The following is a 21,889-nucleotide window of genomic DNA, read 5'->3' as shown; positions in this document are numbered from 1 at the left end:
CACTTGTATTCTAAATTATACTGAATTGCTGTCTAGGCACATGCCACAGTGTAAAAAATAACCATGTACCTTGGGTAGCTTGTCTCCCCACCTTGTTTACTTTTATGCTGATTTATAAATGCTTTTTCTGCTGGACAGGGCTTAGACAATCACAGTAGAGACTGTCCTGGTTACAGAAAGGGTGTAGAGTTCCAGCACTGTGTGGGTGTGACCGTGCTGTTATTCCATTGCTGTGAGGAGCTTTCAGCAGCAGAAGTCCGGCACTTTCCTGTTCCCTCCCTTACCGGAAGGAGCAGGGCAAGGGAAGCAGCTTCTTTGGACTTTAATCTCCTCCTGGTGCTAAAACTAGCATGGATACTCATTCAAACAGGCTACTGTCACATGTTTCAGCTTTAAAGGACACCATCTGCTAGTGCATCTTAACTGCTTAAGACACACCTCTCTGTCAAGTATAAGGAAAAACCTCATTTGTTTCAACACAATGCCTTAGCACGCAACAGCCCAGAAATTCTGCAAAAATAAAAACTCATTTAGCTGGAGGCAGGCAGGGAATATCAATTTTGGTAACAGGAATGATACAATTACGTTCCTTAGCAATTAGTCTCAATAACAGACAGACAGTATCTCTAGTAAATTGTCTGCAGGCCAGATTTTACCAGTCTCATTCATACCGAGCAGAGCCTACTAGCAAGACCCCCTTCATCTCAGTGCTGGGGGAATAAGATACTACTTTGCAAAAGTAAAGCAATCAGTGTCAAGCTGAAAATGTTGAGTTTCATCACACTTTGCTCTGTTAAACCCTGTAATTGCTGAGTACCTCTTTCTAGCCAAAGATTATTTTTTTTTAATTTGATCAAATCATAAAAATTATTATTATTATTATTAATCCAGAACACAGAGGTTGGACTTTGCTTTGGAGCATAACCTCACACATCAAGTCATGCAGCAGCAAAAGATGTGGCACTGAGACATCTGTTGGGGGGGGGCGAAAGTCACATCCCTGCACAGCAGGAATTCTCCTGGAGCTCAGATTTGCCAGCCTACCTGTCCCCAGACACTATATTGATTCAGGAAGATACTAGGATCCTCCAACCTTAACTCCATAACTTTTCCCTCACACATTAAGAACAATTTTTGCACCAAAAGGGCTGTCAAGCACTGAGCAGGCTGCCTAGGGAAGCAGTTGAGTCACCATCCCTGGAGGTATTTAAAAGACATGTAGATGAGACACTTAGAGACATGGTTTGGTGGTGGATTTGGCACTGCTGGCTTAAAGGGTGGACTCCAGACACTTTTGCAACCTAAAAGACTCCATGTACAGCACAGCCTTAGCAGGAACAGAGGAAGGACAGCCTTACACAGGTCCAACCATGCTGCAAAAGGTTCTTGTAAACTGCCTTCTCTACTGCCTCCGCAGCTAAATATAATTGAACCTGAAACACTTGGCCATGCTTGTGCAGAAAGGTGGGTTTGAGATGGAGGCTGGAGGGGAAGCCTGCAGCACACGCTGCAGAGCTCCCTCGCCGGCTCCAGAGCAATGCTGTGCTCTGGGAGACAGGAGCTGTTCAAATGTTTTGACAGAACACGCCGATTCCTCGGGAATGTTTTTATTCTAGTCGATGTGCCAATTCCGCACAGATTTCCAGCAGAAAGCAGGCAGACTGTCTGGGTCTGCTGAATTAAAACGACTTCACCCAGAAAGAAGAAAAAGTTGCATTTTCAGACTATTTTTACTCAATCCATCATTGTATTTTAGTCAGTTTGCCGGATTGTTTTCAATTTTACCTGCAAATTCCATTTTTTAGCAGTATCTAAAGACAGGCCAAAAGGCATCAAAACGCTGCAGAAATTGCTCAAGCAAAAGACCTCTGAAGACTTCTGAAACAATTTTGTTATGTAAACAATGCAGAGATTAACAGGGAAACCCAAAAATTAACCATGTTCTAACTAGAACTGCTTAATCTGGTTCTGCAAGAACCCAAAACCTCCATTTTTGCATTTGTGGTTGTCTTTCAAAGGCTTTCTTTTTTCCCTTTGCCTTAGGGAGTTATTTATAGGGCTATTATAATTTGAGGTCTGGTCTTCTCGTGGCAGGTCTTCCATCCAGGAAATGAAATAGCATTAGAAAATGAAATCTCACGTTTATGAGGTCTTAGAGATGGCTCCCTGGGGCACGGGAGAGGAAAAAAGAGGTAGGGAAAATATAAACACAAATATAACTACAAGATACTTGCAAGGTCCCTAATTCTATCTGTGATGAACTTTATGAGACTCTTTATTAAAATAGAGACCTCTGGTATAAGGTCACCAACAACTTTTTTTCCCAAAAGCTCTCCCATTTCCCCCTTCCCTGTGATCAAGTGCCTTTTCCACTCCACCTTGGCTGCAAGGTGCTTCTGCTCTAGATTGCCTTCAGAAGTGGAACAAAAATAAGGATAAATCAAGTGCTCCCCTCCCTCCTTCTGCCTCATCACACACTTTTCACAACGTACCACATGTTGCAGTGTATTAACAGATCAAGGCAGATGTGTTCACATCTCTGCAAAAATCATGTATCAACCAGATTTCTTATTCAAACCCCTCTGTGCTTCTTTCCTAGACTACTCTCTAGAGCCACAACATCCCTTATCCTGTCTAGGGCTTATCACCCACTGCTTCTTCTAAATATATGGAAATAAAAGTAAATAGAGGCAAATCAGGGAAGACTTTGGGGCTCACCATCCCCTTTCTCTCTGTGTGTCCAAAGAGAGACTTCCCTCAACATCTTGTCAATATCTATATTTTCACCCCATCTTACCTCAACAATAACCCTAAAACAATCAAATCAATTAGGGTACGAGTTAAGTAATCAAGCCAATACTACTTCTCTCACATGAAATAGTTTATTAACCAATATCAAAAATGTAAAACATGAAACTCCGCAAAATAGAACAATTAATTTTCTTTTACTAGTACGTAAAGAGAGGTGTGAAAATTTTGATGGAATGTATTACATAAACCTATCTAATCATTCAAAATCCATTCATAAGAACGTACAACAATTAAAGGAAAACAACTAAAATCAAAACTGATCACAGAACATAATTAAATTATCTACTCAATAAATTAAACCTTACACCATAATAAAAAAATAAAAATAGATGTGTGTATATATACATATTATCCCCATAATTATAACAACACCTTACCTACTCCAATACATACAAAAGATAATTAACAAAACTATCAAAGGAATACTCTTAATACAAAAAGAAGGGGGAGATGTTGCAATCCTAAATGCAGGGAATTCTCAGAACTTTGGGCCTGTAAGCCAAAGCTTCAAATTAAACACAGGATTTGATCTGAAACCTTAGAAAAGGTCTCCAAATTTAGGTAGAAATGAGAATGTGGATTTACAGTTTAAAGCAGAAACACATTAAGAAATTTTAGAGTTTTCAACATAGAAAAAATAAAAGTACTTAGAAAGATAAACAAGAAGTTTAGAATACAGTACTGTAGGTTTGTGTATCATAACATGATTAACTAAGAGAACTTACACTGTAGCATGAGTCCATAAGACAAAATATTTAAGGACTGGATCAAAAACAAATATCCTTATTAACAGTGTTTTGTTAGTCAATAAATCCTTAAACAGTCCTATAACTAGGGGTCTTATGAACCATACAGTAAAAATGTAAGACAAACTCATCCTTCCCATCTTTGTAGAAGATAAGAAAAATAAACCACATTATCTAAAATCTCAGAGGTCCTGTCTCTAACTCATTCAAAATTCCTTGAAAAATCCCCATATTTTCCCTTTTAAGTGGAACAGGAAAAGAACCATTCAGCAGAAGAATAACACCTATGTTTAATGTCCCACTCAACTTCCCAGAGAATATTTCAACTCATCATTGCACATGACTTATTGTGGTTTCTTTACCCTAACATTCACTAATCCTACCTAAATCAACCCAGGCATCATCTTGCCTATGAAAGTTCACAGTTTTCTAGACTCACAGAATCAAAAAAAGTGGCATCAGATATAATATACAAAACCCACGGAAATTCAGCAAACAGCAAATAATATTTTGCAATTATTTTAACATTTATTTCTTGCATCCTTTATTATGAAAATACTTAGTTGAGAATATTTTTGAAATACGTAGCTCAGTTTCTTTTTCTCTTGCTTATAATTTTCAATTTTCTTGAAGTAAGGTAAAATAAGTTACAAATATTCAGTGAGTTGTTTTTGCTACCTAAATATTTAAACTGTCCCATGGCAACTGCCCAAAGAACACTTCACTTTTCCCTCTGCTTTTTTATAAATCTCCTAAAATTCATAGATTATTACAAAATAACAAAATCTAAGCAGGAAAAAAGGCTAATAGTTAAAAAACAATGAAAAGTTAGAAAGTCCAAGGACAACCCAAGACTATAATTAATTCACTCATCCATTCATCAGCGTTGTATGATGACAAAGACAGAAAGAAAACACAGCAATTTGAAACACATTTCTTTTTAAAGCACACAGGTTTGTTTAGGCTTTCTGTTGGTTTTTCTTTCTAAAAACCAACCAACCGAAAAACCACCTAGCCACAATAAAAACCCAGTCAAGTCACAAAAAACCTGATTAGATTCCAACTCTAGTTGATTCTTGTTTCACATTACCATCTAAATTTAGACATGTGCCAAGGCCTCTGAGGCTTAGGAGAAACAGATTAACTTTTGAACTTTCTACTTCTCCAATAGACTCTGAAGAGTAAGGAAGGACAGATCTTTTCTAGGCACCTCATGTTTCTGGATCAAGCTGCAGAAATGCTTATTAAAAAAATTCAAAACAAAAAGCTCTCAAGAAAATAGCTTCTCATTTATTTCTGAGAAATTAGGAGAACGCTGAGCACACAACAGCCAATTTACACTCGTGCCACTTTGCAGCTACTGAAGCCCTCACAGCCCTGCCCACCCTACAAACTCACCCTGCCTTTCCATCATCACATCCATTTGACTATAAACCATGAGTATGGCCTCATTTCACACTCAGTACCTCTTAGGAAAAGTTATATTTCAACTCTACATCCTGCCTGGGAAGGGGGAAATTGGGAAGAACCCAGAAGGTCATGAGTCTTATAAAGCTACCGAGTGGTGATGCCATGCAAACCAGAACAGACAACCAGAAGGCAGGCACACAACAAATACCAGAGATTTACCAGCACGTGTTTGAACAGGCAATTCTCCAAAGCCTTCTATTATTCATTTTAATACAAAGCCTCGCAGAAACCAAGCCTAGCTAGATGCAGCAGATCAGACCCATAGCAGCTGTACCTGCCTATTCCCAGAAAGGACAGGGAACTATTTTGCTTGTCAACCTTTCAGGATGACTTGCTGTACAGAAAGCCAGCTTCTTATCTGAAAAGACATGTCATGCTGTAAACATTTCTAGTGGAGCTTGGGTTAGTAGCACTTGTAAGAAAACCCTAATGAAAATAAATTGTTATGTATTTACCCATATGCTGAGGAGCATATGGCTAATGCATTTAGACACTGCTAATGAAGTTAAGACTCTGCTAAATTTGTTGGCTCATGGATAACAACTGTTCACAATACCCCATCTGAGCCTGCTATAATTTTAGCATTACAACTGATACCTGGCCATTATTATACATACTGATCTTGCTGACATAAAAGAACTGGACTTCCAAATGTGGGATCCTCTGCATGCGATAAGAAGGTGAACAACACAGGATGCTTCCAAACTCCAAACTGATAGGTAATGTGAGCAAGTTACAATTTCATGTAAAATAACAGAGTTGCTCATATCCCTGATGCTGTTGCTTTCTTTCCTAATTTCAAGATTTTATCTATTCCAACCCCTCTCCTTCCAGGCCAGTACAACTACAAGCAAAACTGAAGAGAAGACAGTCACACTTTAGAAATAGTCCTGCTTTTTAACTTTCACATGTAAAAGCCCATTGAGTTTACTACAGCAGCTATTGGAATCCTCCTGTTCAAACATCCCTACTTTGCTGCTTCTCAAGATGAGGATCCCTGCTTCTTCTGGAGCTCAAGGTAAAGTCCAGTTTGTGACTACACTGGCTGTACTGGTATGCTACTGCCTTGGCAACTGCACATTATCCCATTCTCCCAGCCCAAACGCTGTGCAGCTCAGCTGTTTGGGTTCACTGCTGCTGCATGTCAGGCCAGAGCTGGCTTTAATTTAGCAATACACACTACTTGAAGAGCAGGCTGCATAGCAAATTCCAGAGGGCTATGTGCAACCCTCTGGAATGTGCAAATGATGGTGATGAATGTGCAAATATACTCTCCAAAAGACATAACACGTGGCAAACCTCCCTAGACCATTCTCAGTTGTCATTTTAATGATGCAGAGCTCTGCTCTCACTTGGGTAGTCATTTGGCAGCTGCCACCAAAAAACCCATCAGAGGACAGTGGTCAAGGATGGCACAGAAGAGAAGTATCCTTCAGCGCTGTTATCTTGGGGACCACCTCACTCATTTGTATCAGAACTCAGGCCTGGCATTGATTCACAGCCCCACTTGCTCTGTGAATATTGCAAAAAAAACCATATAAACTCCCTCTGGCCTTGGAGCATCCCAGTCCATTCAAGACAGCAGTGATATCAGCTTCCCCAAGCCTAACAGGCCCCAGAGAAGTTGTCCAAAATGTTTCACCATAACCTGATCAAAAAGCAGACCTATCTATTCCACAGTGTCACAGTGTCATCTTTATCATCTTGCAGGTGGATAAAAGAGGCTCAAGGTGAAGCAAAAGAAAGAGATTTGCTTACCCAGAAAATAAGAAAGCTTTGCCCCAGTCAGATTTGCCCAAACAACAAGAGTTTGAGGAAAGCCAGGAGCAGATCAAGGTGTCTCTTCTCACTCACTGTGCTGCCACAGACAACATCACCCCCTTTCCACTTAAGAGCTACCAACTGCCTTAACCATTGCCTCTTCCCCCCTTGCAGCATTTAAGAAGGCAAGCATGAAGTGTGTCAAAAGAACCAAAGCATGGGTTAAAGGATACCAAAACCATGATGGTGCTCATCAATGAAGTCTGCGTCTCCTTTCTAGGGGCAACTGCTGAGATCTATGGGGAGCATTCACACAGCCCTGCACAAAAATAAATGTTAAAGCTGCTCTAGAAAAAAGCCACACCATTCCTTGTAATACAAAAAGGAATTGCTTCTTCCCTCAAAGGAAGAACAGTATAGTCCAGAAGAGCAAAGGCACCTCTCATGACCACTACCACCTTCATTGCATGGGTCACCATTATTCACCAGTAAGGCAGTGATGATTCACCCCCTTTTTCTATCACATGAAACCTACCAGTTGCTTTGTGCACCCTAATACTGTCTCAGGATCCATAAATGTTATTTAAAGTAGATGCCACATTGATAGCAAACACAGTTATGGGAAACTGCAAGTGCAAAGAGGACACGGTGTCTCTACAGAAGGGTCTCTGAGGTGCACACACTGCTCCCCAAACACCCTGCTGAGACCCCACCAGTGCAGGGACAAGCTGGGGTGAGCTACAGCACAGCTCTACCTGATGCTCATCTCAGAAACTGAGGTCCAGCTCTTGCTAAAGGCTGCAAATAGCATTTAGTCAAGTGGGAGACAGCCAATTGTCTCGATGTCTTGATTTCCTGCTTTAGGTTCCCACAAAGAGACACTGCATCAACTTTGTCAGGTTATCTGACAATGCCAACATCTGATCAAAGGTAACACAGACTATCAGATGAAACTAGGAAAATGCATATCTTTAAAGGGGAGAAAGACTGGCTTTATAGATGTAGAAATTTACACATAAACCAAATCTAACCCCAGGTTTTCTGTCACGCTGCAGACAGTGAACTGGCTAGATTTAGATCTGCACCAAATACATGCTCATGCCTCCCAGTCTAGGGTGGTGGCATTCCCAGGATGTAAGAGAAGACCTGGATCACCCCAAGAGGTCTGCTCTGGCAGTCAGCAGACCACAGCAGATGCACACGGGCATCTGGGGGAGACAGACAGGTTGGTTGGTGACGCCACAGCCAACCTTTCTGGTTCCACACAAATAGCTATCAAGTTGCAAAACACACACTCCCTATCTCATTCTTCTGTTGTTTATCTGCACAAAGAAACACAAAACCATATGCAGGCTTTCACTGTCAATATAAGTCATATTATTCTTGTAATTCAATCCAGGTCCAGAGCCTGAGAGCTCCTTCTCCCCCCTTTTTGCTCCCCTCACCGTTTGCCTCTCTCCAACCTTGTTTAGGTTTGAATGCTGTGTCATTAAATTCCAGAGCAGTAAACACTGCAGCCTCTCTAAGCACCCACACAGTGCTTTCTAGGCTAAAAATTAAACATGGGGCAATTTCATTCATGCAAGGACTCTGCCTTTTATTTTCCTTTACGTCCAACTTAAAGGATGCTTTTGGCAGATGCGTAATGAAGGAAAAAAAAAAATGTTTTCTCTCTGCTTCCTCCCTGCACTCCCCCTGTTTCCACTCCCACCCATCAGCCATAAAACAACACAGCCCAGCCAGATCCCAAACTGAAAGCAAGACAAAGCACCCACACAGCCCCCACTTCCATTCAGCAGAAATGGGCCACTCTGGGGTAGCCCAGGATCTACAAGTAGGCCAGACTGGAATAAACAGAGTAAACAAAGGGTATCCTGTCCAAGCTGAGAGGGGCTAAAGAGAGGGATGTCTTTCATTAACATGCAAGGCAGGGATGCAAGCACACAGACAGTCAAAAGCACCACTGGAGCTTGCTAGGAGTAATAGGAAGAAAGCAGCACATGATCACACCACTACTGTAAGGACCCAAAGCACATCATCACTCAGCTGCACATCCTACTTAGCAAGGACCAAAGCAACCCACACACCCACCACCACCCCAGAACATCAGCGCAGCCCCAAAGCTGCTGCAGCACAGTGTGGCTCTCCAGGAGGCTGAGCAGGGAGCAGTGCACACAGGTACACTACCAGGCAGTCAGGGCCGTGCAAATGTCAGAGCCAATGACATTTAAAACAGCATAGCTGTCATTTTAGGAAAGGAATGGGAAAGGGGGAGAAAAGCACAGCACAGCCATAGCAACAGGTCAAGTGTTTGCCAGAGAGAAAGGGTGATGCAGATTAGTGGCTTCTCAGTTTTCAGGGCATTTGTCACATAATAAAATCATTAGCCCGGGAATTGATAAAAGAGTTTGGTTTAGTTTTTCTGCAACCTGCTGCTATAAAGCCCATAGAGATCCACGTGTGAAAGTCCATGCTGTGCATACCCTGTGTCAACCATTACACAGCTATCAGAAACAACCCCCATGTTTTTCCAGACTCATAGGAAAAATGCAGCACATGGAGAGGTGAGCAAACAGTCAGGAATTTGTAGCAAAACAGCAGCCTGTCGGCTGCAAGTCTGCTCAGTTATTGGAAAAAATTGAACATGCTGCTTTTTTTAAGCAGCCTAATCATATTTACTGTTACATCAGACTTAGCCACCACAAATTGTTCTCATGCAATAGAAGAATTTTTAATCTAATATGTTGGACTCAGATAATTTCCCAGCTGCAGAACTGCAATAATTTCCTATCTTCCCATTGTTGAGATAAGCTGATTAACTTGGATATGTTTTAGTTTCAGAGTGTGATTATCTCCCTTTATTTTACTTGAGAGAGAAGGGTGACTTACAGTAAAATAACTTTGTTTTCCCCAAGCCAGCTCTTAAACTCTCCTTTTCTGTGATGGAGATAAGTCTTTCCTGTTGCCTTTTCCTTAGCCCCTTTACTTTCCACACTTCCTCTTCCTCTCTCAGAGACACTACATTAACAGCTACTATTATTTTACTCAAAGCAAATACACTGTTCAAGAAATCTCTGAAATAATTCTTAAAAACAAATAAAAATCTCATTAACAAAATATTTTCTTGTTTAGAACACCTTTGAAAGTTTATTGAATATCCCACAACCCAGCACTACTGGTAAAATCCTGCTTGCAACTGTTCCTTTGTTTTCAGGCACATTTAAAGAAGAGTTGCAAAAAAAAGGATGAGGCTTGAAGCTCTGATTACATGCACAGTGCAGCAAAACAGGAAACTCCATTTATTTCAGTAGAAGTGATTTAGACCCAAGTAAGGGAGAACACAAGCAAACCCTTGAATTTATACCATTACAAATTGCAAAATACTGCTTACACAATCTTGGTGAGATTTTTTTTGACATTTAATGTTTTTTCTTAAATTCCCAGATCATAGATTTACTCTATTATGTCAAAGGGACTTCCTCTCCTGCTTTATTTCTTTTCCTTGCATTTCTAGTGAACATAGTCTAGGAGAAAAGCCTGAATCCATAAGATGACACTTTTTGGACTGCAAGGCTGCATATGTTGAAGCCTCTTGATTTCTTTTTATCTTCCAGATCTCATTTGTGTTTAAGGCTTTTCAACCTGTGTTAATTTGCAGACCAAATTCGACGCTGGAAATGTATGAATTACACATATGCAGATTCCCATACGGCACATATCGATTCATTCCTCTTAGTCACCATTCATTAATTCCTTTGAAATAAATGTTCATGGTTGAAAAGCACAAGTTTGATGATTTAATGGGAGTGTGGCTCATGTGTTTTCCCTGCACAAGATTAACAATACTAAGAAAGAACCAGCCTGTTTAAAGGGAGACTCTCCAAACAGCTATTTTGGTGGAATGGTTGCATAAACATGGAAGGTCAAGAACTTCCTAATGTTATATATGAAGCAACAGAACAAAAATTAACATTTTATTACTTCTTATTACACAAAAAAAAATATATATAAAGTAAACCCAACCCCAAGAAGCCATTATTCGTGCATAGCAGTGTCCCTCACAGCCAAGCCCCTAAAACCATCCCTGTTTCAGGTAAGGTGATGGGCAAGCCCTGGTTCTCACCTGTGGGAAGGAGAAAGTGGACAATGTCCTCTACTGACTGCAGTGAGGGCACCTGTGCCCCTGAGAATGGTCTACTAGATGAGAACCTGCAGTATAAAAGCAAGGCTCCCATTAATGGCTCATTGCTATGGGCACTATTCTAGGAAAGCAGATCCAGAAAAAATGGCAAAATACACAAGAGGAGGAAGAAAAGTTACCAAGACCCTGGGCTCCTCCCTGCCCATTCCTACTGGCAGTGAAAGCATGGTGTAGAAGATGGGTGGTGAAATGCCAGTGCTGGACATGCAGCCTGGCAGTGCTTGTGGCTTTGCACCACTCAGCTCCAAATCAGTTATTTCTCGGTATCCCAAGATAGAATTGCTCAGCTACCTTTAATTTATTTTTCTTTGTAAAATGTAGTAAAATCAAGGTTAACTTAAATCAGGCTAATGCAAAAAAGTTAACTTAATGAATGCTATTCTAGTCATGAAATTTGCCTAAGAGATCATATGATCATTTTGGGTAATTTGTCAAAACCTTTCCACTTCTATCTAAAACATACCAAAATAACTTAGTCTCTAGGCACCTTTACCTAACAGCAAGTGTTAGCAGGTAACTAATGATATCTGGATTTCACCACAAAGGAGCTACAGAATGAGGGGCTTTCTGCCACCCAGCTGAATTGAAACCCTAAGAGTGAAGGTGAACAGGTCAGCATCCCATACCACCAGAATCCCTTGAAAGTTAAAGTCACCCTGCCAATTCCAGTTCAAATTAATCTAGAGAGGATTAAGTCTACCTTTTATGCTATTTTCTAAATGAAATCAGATGTGCATGTAAAACTGGCATTTAAAAGGGCTTTACCTAATAATGAGTCAGGTATTGACAGAACAATCACCATGAAGACCAAGGTAAGAGGCAATATATTCTCATTAATAATTCAAATCTCAGCATGGATATCGATGACCATGCACTTAACAGGGAAAACTGGGCAGCAGCTGGAGCTGGCCCAGATTTCCTGAAAAGTTGCTGGGCTGCAACAGAGACACACTGGAGAGATTTTACTGCAAGATTCAATGAGAGAAATGGCAGCTCCTCATTACTAAGGTATCTTGGACCCTCAGCAATACCACCAAAATGGAGCAAGGAACAAAACACAGCATTAGCAGTCTATTGAAAGAGGATGGGTGAGAAAAATAAGGGAATAAAATCTGGAAGCAAAATGCCACCACTTCCTCTTCCTCATAGCCCTAATATTTGCAGCACAGAGCAACAACATTGAGCAGTACCTAATTCCAGTTACTGCTTGGGAGCAAGCAATATTAAAGGCTTTAAAATAAATGTGTACAAATTGGCAAAAGTGCAAACAAACAGAAAGGTTGTAGGAGCCAAAACCACTCAGGTCAAACCAGTTGCGGCTAGTTAACATAATCTGCTCTATTCACACAACTAAGTTTGTTTCACTGAGGGCATGAACTTTCTTGGAAAAGCTCATGTAATTAACTGCAGGAGTTTACACATTTTCTTTCCCTCAAGTTTACTTTACCCTGGAATTAGAGCTGCTTACACACAACTGTTTCTACCAATTCATTCAAAAAGCTGAGTTTTGCTTGTGTGAAGAGGTGGTACCAGTGAACTGTAGGATTCCCTTCAATTCCTCCTGCTTCCTATCCACTCTTCCCATCACTTTGATTGACACAAAGGAAAACATATCCTACCTCATGGAAAAAGAGCAGGTTTCCAATGAAGGGAAGAGGTGGAGGATGTTGGATCCCTACTCTGCTTAGCTTGGAGAATGCAGATGTGGAGTACCTGGAAAAAGATAAGGTAGGAAGTTAGTTTTGGATCTTGTCGTGATAGGACTTGCCACAGTAATTAGCTCAGGTGACTTCCCTAGATTCAGAGAGGGAGGAGAAGCTTTCTGTGCTGGTCAGACAGAACTGCCAGTGTGATTACACTGCTTGGCAGCTCCTCAGGTCACAAAAGTGAATGCAGTGCACTGGTGCTTCAGAGAGGGCAGAAGGACCAAGTGACTCAAACACAAGCCTGCAAAATTGAGCAGTGCTATGAGAGCACTGCTCCTCTTCCCACAGAGGGTCTTGTAAGTCAGAAGTGACTCTCCAAAGCTACATGAGGCTACAAATGAGATCAAAAGAAGCATTTGGGGCTTGACTTCTGTGGCACTGTTGGGAAAGGAACTAGACAGATTTTCACATTATTTTCTTCTTCCATCACCTCTACCTATACAGATCACAGAACAAAAATTGAAACCACTCTCAGTTGTCCATGAGCCAAGACACTGTCAGTATGTTCAAGTCAAACCTAGTATTTGGGCCAGATATGCTGATTAAGTGATTTTTTCAAGCTGCCAGTCAGCAAATTAAACAAATATGAAAAATACAGAGAAACAAAACCCAGACTGAAAAGATTCATGCATCCCTTGTTACAGATGAAACTGTGGCATGTTGACAGGGACAATACTGGAAAAAAGGAAAAAGAAAACCCCAACCCCAGAGACTCTCTTTTTCCTCCCCACCCCCTTTCTTAATACAAACAATGGATTTAAGTCAATGGACTTCAATTAGTGAAACCTGAAAGAGCAGGAGCTAGCAGCAGCAGCTTTGATTGCCCAAAGACACAACATTCATTGTGCAGTTCTGTTTGCTGAGGTTTCCTGCAGCACAGTACTTATTTTCTTAATAGATTTTCTTTTGTGAAGGTATTTTACAAAAATCATAATTAGGAGATACAGGTTTAATAATTTTAAATAGCAACCATTTTCTTTTTTTAATGGGGTAGGACAAACCTTCACAAACACAAACTCCCCCACAAATCCAATAGAAATGATGTGTATTCAGTCTATGCAAGGACACTGTGTCAAGTACGACAAGGAATCATGAAGTAAAGGCACAGAAGTCAACATTTATTACACATTTTATACATATTATTGATTTCTTGGCTACTTAACTGCTTTAAAAAATATGAGATTTTCCTCAGCTAATACTCTTGGGAAAAGAAATGTTTTAACTTTAAAATGACAAAACAGCCTACATGATACATTTTCATCCCCAAAGAGAGGAATTTTTTTTTGCTGCTGCTGCTGTTTGAAATCTTCCTGAAGTGTCTTTGTGTGATGGCAAAGTCCTCATCTTCAGTATGTAAACAGTGAAAAAGATTAAAATCCCTGTCATTGAAAACCTGTCAATTTTGCAGTATGCTATCCTGATGTTTTCACTGTAAAATACATGGCAGATCACAAAACACCAGGCTACAGTTAACTGCTCATTTCACCACACACCAGACAGTCTGCAGACTCCTGGTTTTCATGTACAGCAAAGAGTGACTGCAACAGAGGCTTACACTAGACAAAGTAAATGATGTGATCACCAAATATTTTAAAAGAAAAAAAAAATAATGAGTGCCGTTTCACAAGGCAAGAAACACAGAGGCTGTGAGGACTATTTATACTTAGATGAACAGCTCATCATTGTCAGCTTCTGAACATTACTGGCAGCTTCATACAGCTGAGGATTTGCTTTCCTTTCCCCCCTCCTAATGTGGTTTTCTCCACTGCTTTTTATTCAGTTACATTTGAAGCAGGTTTTAGAAAGGTAGGGAACAGCAGTTTACAATGAGATGGGAGAGAGAAGCAGAGTCATCAAGTTACAGACGGCAATGTAACAACAAAAGGGTGAAGCCAGCAGGAGAAAAAAGAATCTCATCAATAAACATATCTAGCTCTACTCTATGATTTCACAACATTTCTGATGTTGTTGAAACACCTGATGCTTTAGAGAAAAGAAAACAGGGTGTAAGTGACCAAAATCTGATGGGGCAGCAGGCACAAAAGAAGGATCTAACACTGCACATGTAGCCTTAACTTTGACCATTTCTAATGCAACAACTTGCTTTCTGCAGCCTTAAATATTAAAAGCTTCCCCCATCTCTGCAATATTTCAGCTCCTTCTCAATATTTTGGGTGGGGAAGAGAGAGGAAATGAGTGGTTTATAGACTTCTTTAAAAAAAAGAAGAAAAATTGTCCCGTACAACACAGAGTGAACACCAGCAATACATGAATCTGACAGCTTTGTGGCACAAACCTCTGCCTTTTGAGCCAGAAGAGGCTGATAACGCAAACAGGCCAATTTATGTGATCTGGTCACTCAGCACCTCCATGGTACACCCTTGGCTAGTAACTCAGAGCTGCATCCCAAGGGCACTGGGAAAACACTGTCCAGGTTTTATTGCTGGGATGGGAAGGTGGGCTAGAAACTGGGCAAGTGCAAAAAGGCAGGGCGGCCTTGTAGGAAAAGCCATTTGTCTGGAGAAGCTGTACATCTAAATGAAACAGCCCCAGGCCTGCCTTATCACCAGTGGCCAGTTCTCACTCTGCCACTTAATACACTTCCACATTATCACAAAAACTCATCTGGTATCAGGAACCCCCCCGCTGTTGCTGTGGGTACACACTGACAGTGGAACCTCAGCCAATGCACTAGAAAGGTTAAATCAAATGCAAAATCTAGAAATAGAAGAGATACTAAGAGGTGACCAAGATAACCAAAAGATATAGAACCACTTCTGTGTAAGAAATAAGCTAAGAGGCTATAATCTTAATTATGGGGAGAAAAGCAACCTATGCAGGTTATGACAAATATATTTAATATCATGCAAGGCTTAAAAAATAAATTAACAGCCACTACCCAAAAGTTTAAAATAAAATATGAAAATCCAAAAATTAATATTCAGGCGGCAGGATTAAAAAATAAACACTTTTCCAATAAATAAATATACTATCTATGGAACTCCTTACCACTGATGATGGTACTACTACCATCTACTCCAGAAGTGTAAAAAGCTTCAAGAGGTGTTAGAATAAACTAATGAGGGTGGAGGGAGGGAATCCACAGACACTTTAAGCTAGTAAATGTATCAAATGTAAGAGAAACACATAGAAAACATTAAAGGAAAGGGAAGAAAATTCATCAAACTTATTTACTTAATCAGGGAACTAGTCTGTAAGCTTCTAATTGCATAAGAGATTAGACTTTTATAAAACCTAAAGATAAAACCCCAGACACTTCAACTTTCTTAAGAGGAAGAGAGGAATGAGTCTATGAGAAGTGAGGGGCATGAAAAGGATAAAACTCTGATGGCAGCAACACTTATTGGCCAATCTAGTACATTCTCACTCAAAAGAGAAACGTACCCTAATATTTACACAAGTACAGCTTCCTGCACAACCCTTAATTTTAAAGCTTAGCATTATATTTTGAATTAAGTGACAAGACATCAAAAAGAACCAGAGGAACATCAGCAATGAAGTAGATCAATAAACAATTCAGAAAGCCTTTGAAGACATTCAAATGGTCTCTGAGAGCAAAATGCTCTCTGTATATATTAAACACAACCGCTAAAAGGAAGTTGGCATCCTAAATTCATTCCTGTAGACCAACATGGCAGATAGAAACTCTCAAAAATACAAACTTCTCTCCATAAAACACCATTCAAAAAATTAAAAAAACAAGAAAAATAAAAGAAAAAGAAAGAAATGGATAAGTTGTGAAGGATATATAACTAACAGAACTAGCCACCTGTCCAGCCAGGTCAGTACTGACAGAAAAATACTATGCTGTCTACCATTAAGGGTGATCAATTTGTGTAGCAGACAAGATTACAGAGTTTCCAATTCTGCACCATGGAGTTCAACATCCTGTTGAAATTACCCCAGATTTCTCCCAATACAGAAAGTGCATCATTCCTTCTACATCTAAGTAATACGCAACCTAATAATATCTAAAAAGCTATAAACTGGGACAGAGAGATGTTATTTAATCTCATTGTTGGGAATTGGGAGCTGTGTTATTTTGCAAGACTGCAAATATAACAAAGTATTTTGCTGAGATAATGGAAATCATTCCTGCCAAACGAGAGACAATCGCCATGCATTTTTACCTATTTGCCTCTATTTACTTATTCCCATACCAGATACCAGTTAACACTGGGATGTATTTTGCTCACAAAGTAGTGATAATGCACAAAATAAAGGTAGCCTCCCCAGCATGACAATGATGGGTTGTGAAAAAAAAATATATTCAAAATATACAAGCATCTCTGGGAGCCCAGTCTCACCAAAACATCATCCCAAAGCTGGCTACAGACTTTCAGCTCTCAGCTCTCTCTGGGAAATTCTGCATTATGAACACTGCAGCAGGGTCACTGGAGAGCTGCCATCACATAAGTCTTGCCTCTTGTCTGCTCCTCAGAATATTTAAAGTAGAAAATCATTATCAGGTCCCTTTCTGACAAAGGAACACACACAAAACAGGTCATGCAAGTGGGCAAGTGCTGCAGCCAAAGTGATACCATCCCAGAAGGATACAGCCTGTGCTGATTATTGCCTCCAGAAAGTGTAGTCACTGAAAGAAAAAACAAAACCAAACCACAAAATTAAATCAGCTGTCCATCCCCAAAGGACAGTCTCCCAGAAAATAGAAGAGAGAAAAATGGGGAAGGCAAATCGCTCTTCTTTGGTCAACAGAGGCTGCTAAATTGCCCTTTACTGTTATCAGTAATACCTCTGGTGGAAAAGGAGGGATTTGTTGAACAAAAATACACTTGGATGTGTAGAATATCAAGCTCAGAGAATGGAAATATTACTACACCTCCAAAAAGAGATACTGAACATCCACAAGTGTACCTCTAAGAATGAGCTGAAATTAATCTTCAAGAGACACTTTAGTCAGTTTGGGATAAGGAAATTTGAGTACTGCTATTTGATTTTCAAGCTCAACAAATCTGTACTTTTTAACCATGAATTTGTAGGGCTATAATAACAGTTTCAGGGATAACGAGAACTTCCATCTAACGCTTGCTCTCCTTAATCACTTGCATACATACACAGAGCCTTAATTTTGACATAATCGCACAAGAAAGACATTGCACACACTTGCACCATCTGCCTCCACATGGGCAGATGTTTTCCAGCTGCAAAAGCTAAATTATCATAGGACATTATTTCATTGAAATATTTGCTAATACATCAGGAAGAGTGTGCAGAAAAGGCAAGATTATATGCCCAATATTAAATTTATGCCTCATCTATCTGCTAACAATCATCTTTTAATCCATACTGTTCTGGTCTGTCAAGCAATTTCCTTCATGTCTCTTAAGAGAGCTGATAGTCTCAAGAGATGGGTTGTAATAAGGCTTCAGGTTGTCACAGTGTATTTAAAGTTTTGGGAGTTGTTTGATTTAAGTTTTAAAAATTAGCAGTGAATCAAAGCCAATTAAATGAAAAAGCCCAGGCAGAAAAAGCAACACTCTTAACCATATTCCAGAGTAGCCCTGCAAGAGACAGATGGTCTGTGCAGCAGGTCAATGACAATATTTCATCACCTCTCTCAGAGTGCAACCTCTTCACACTGGGCGGTGACTTTTCCAAATAAAGAGCAAATGAACAAGAGTCATAAATCCACAGCTTCAGCCCTTCTTTGTTGGCTCAACACCTTTAAACAAAATGATGGAGGTCAGCAGCAGCAGAGGCTGTTGGCTCCTTAGAGCAATATATAACCTTGGGAGAGGAGGTGGCAGCTCCATCCCACATGAGATGGACAAAGAGACATCCCACCACAAAGAGGAGTCTCCTCACCAGCAGGATTGTCTACAGCAGATCTGAGGTCTGGTGCATCCATGAGGCCATACCTGATGTCTGCAGCAACAGCTGGGTCAGAGCTGACAGCTAAGCTCAGCTCAAGTCCCAGCCCTGCTGCCTTAACCACACACAATGCCATCCTCTCACTCTCTAGGACCACTGGCACCATACCTTTATTAAGGAGTGGTTTATTCAAGTGCCTGTTTATCAGACTGATATTGTGGGGCATACAGAAGAAAATGGTACCACCTCAAGGCCATAGATGTTCTTGTTTCAGCCAGGAAGACTGATGTTTGCAAAAACAGGTGCATTGCTAGAAACATGGTGTTCAGAAAATAGTAAAATTCCATTACCTTTTTTTTCTCTCAACTAATTATATCTCTTAATTTTGCAAATGGACGTCTCAATTAAAAGGACATGAAGTTTCAACCTTATCAGCCTTCCTAATTGCTATGCAAGATCATATCCTAGTGATGCAACTCCATTTGCAAACAACATGGTTTCAGTTTTTGCATGCATCTCAGCTGTTCCTACACCCCAGGAAGAATTGTACAGATGCAAGAAGTAGTTTCATCTTTAAATTGAGAGAAAACAGTCTGCTTGGGAGTCTGATCATTCTGGGTTTTCATTGACATAAAGCAGGTACTAATGGGCCACTGGCCCATTATTTCATAGGGCCAAAAAGGGGTTGCAGTGTTGGGGTGGCTGAAGACCCAAAAAGTTACTTAGCAGCACCTCAAGTAGTGGTGTAGGTGCAGGCAAAGCCACACTGCATTCCCTCTAGAGCCTTCCAACCTCAGCTGCCTTTCATGTTTTATTCCATGGATTGTGGTCTACCACAGAACTTGCCTGGTGTCTGTTGCTGTCAGGGAACTGGTTTTAGAGTTCAGCTCTTGTACCACATTCAGCAACAGCACATGCAGAGCCACTCAGTGCCACCAGGAACCAACTGGCACAAGGTTTGCATGACACCACACCCTGTCAGGACAGCCCTGGGAAAAACAAAATTGCTTCAAGAGGCTGAATGCCTCCCAGTGCTTTAGGGCCAGAGACATCTCCCTTAGCTGGAGGTGAAGAACACAGTCCCATCCCCTTTTTTGGGACCAGTCTGTCAGCATACATGTGGCAGGTACCAAAGCAGTGACAAAGTAACTGGAGCAAACTCCAGGCGTTTTCCCCCTTCCAATCTCAAATGAGCTATGGTGACAGACTGCAGGGACAGCTCACCTCCCTAGAGACAGGTCTGGATAAATGCTCAGACCTCATGATTACACAGCACATGAACTAATTCTATTTATTTTTAAGTTAACACCAAGGAGCCACCATCCATCTAAGTGCACTGAAGGTGGCAGAGGTCCTATCGACCTGAGACATACATGATCAGAGCACCAGAGATCATTTCATGGTGCTCAGGGAGCCTGAATTAATGGTCCACAGCCTGACTTTGTTCTGGCATTTCCTAACTTGTGTGGGCTTGACTTCACAACCTCAATAATGTGACTTTAATGCAATTTTCTTTGCAAGTCCTCATTTAAAGAAAAAAAAACCTCATTAAAAATACATCATATTGCATCATTTTGCATCCACAGGGGTCATCAGAAGACCCTAGACTATGGCAGAGACCTTTGCCAAGTGAGCTAATGGAAGGGCTGATGGAAGAGGCAGGTTGTCTTTCACACAAGGGAGCTGTGAGGCACAGCCTGCCAGAGAGAGTCTCAGTACTTCCTCCAAGAGAAAAAGCAGCAGAATTGAAGAGTTCCCAAACCAAAAGGCTAGGTTTCTTTCTGGGTACTAACGTCTTACTAGTGAGTCCTCATCTGCTCCTCTGGCACTATCTCCACACCCTGCTCTTCCTCTCCATGGACCTGTCACCCACTCCAGCCAACTGCTCTCAGGGACCTGCTGCCTGGTCAGACCTCTACACACACACAGGGCGGGACTCTGCTTAGCAAAAAGAGAATCAGAAACATTAGCTTAAAATGATATATCAACAGAAAAGATTCCAGTGAACGTATGCTAACTGTAATTTTTCAAACATTTGCAATTTGCCCAAATTTGCATGAGAAAGGCAAAAAGTACATCCAGTGACAAAAGCCCACCTCCTCTCAGCAAATATTGAAACCGTGCTTTAAAGCTAATATAAAAATCAGAATATCACTTCTTAAGAATAATAGGATAATGAAAAAAACCTCAATCCCCAAGAGATTCCCAAAATAAAACCAAACATTTTTCTTCTGCATTTGTCTCAGAAATTATGGAGCTCATTTTAACTGAAAATTTTAAATAAATTCACCAAAGACAGACAGCAGCCCCAGAAAACTTCAATCCTAGCTGCTTGGAGTTTGATAAGCAATAAGCAATTTAAAATAGAGTTGCATAACAGGAGCATCACACAACCTTAATTTGTAGTGCTTGCAGACCCACCTATAATTAAGTAAGCCAGACTTACAATAAAGGAAGTGCTGGCTCTCAGTCTGAGAGCACACATAAAATCTCAGCTCATAGCTAGTTATTTTATGCAGGGTCTAATCCATTATAGCACAGGGGCGACAATGACAACATTATCTGACCCTTAATTACAGGAAATATGTTATAATGTCTGTACATACCAGACAGCATATGATAAACCTGAAATTAGTAATGGAGACACTGCCTGCTCCCCATGACTTGGAAACCAGGAGTACTGTGATGCCACAAGGAGATCAGACCTTTATCTTTCTTGCTTTCAGGTTTTGATTCCATTTCTCTCATCTTTCCATATAGTGACAACTATAAAAAAAAACCCACTACCATGAACTATTAAATTGTACTTCACACAGACACATTTGATTTTCTAATCTTTAGGGTACAGAGGAAGCACAAGCAGCTCTCCATGTCCTGGTAGGTGGCTGACCCAGGCACATGAAGCAGCATGGAAAGACCCAGTGGAAGTCAGACTGCTTCAAGGAGCAAATGACAATCTGCTACATCATAAAACAGCACTGGTACTGGCTGCAAAGCCTCAGAATTGAACAAGAGCAGGTACCATGCATGCATCTAAATAGTCCAAGTCCAGAGCTCTGCTTTGCTGCATGATTTAATACCACTAGAATTAAAGTAAAGGGTGTACAGAGCTCCTTTCATGAAAAGCAAAGCACAGCACTGGAGTCACCAGGGAGAAACATCATTAGTTTCTGAAGGGAAGAGGAGAAAATCCTCCCAACCTCAGGGCTCATGCACACATGAACAGTGAGAGGAAGTACAGAAGTGGGGTTCAAAGCCTTGTGGCAATACAAAAAATAAACTCAGCCTCCTTTTTTCCTTTGCATCTTATTCATGACGTCTTGAGTACCTGTGGACTGACA

The 21,889-nt window shown here is 40.7% G+C and overlaps 1 protein-coding gene across 1 annotated transcript in view; it reads right to left on the bottom strand.

Annotated features, from left to right (window-relative positions):
• Window positions 1-21,889, bottom strand: part of TBXAS1 (thromboxane A synthase 1) — a 227,848-nt gene that overhangs the window by 163,655 nt on the left and 42,304 nt on the right. Inside the window, exon 2 of the mRNA XM_059472124.1 lies at window positions 12,609-12,702. Coding sequence (XP_059328107.1) covers window positions 12,609-12,702 — 94 coding nt within the window. The remainder of the gene's footprint in view (window positions 1-12,608; window positions 12,703-21,889) is intronic.

The sequence above is a fragment of the Ammospiza nelsoni genome, chromosome 5 (genome assembly GCF_027579445.1).
Source record: "Ammospiza nelsoni isolate bAmmNel1 chromosome 5, bAmmNel1.pri, whole genome shotgun sequence".
In the NCBI taxonomy this organism is placed as follows: Eukaryota; Metazoa; Chordata; class Aves; order Passeriformes; family Passerellidae; genus Ammospiza; species Ammospiza nelsoni.
The sequence above is the reverse complement of the archived record's forward strand: the minus strand, read 5'-3'. Positions and strand labels throughout refer to the sequence as shown.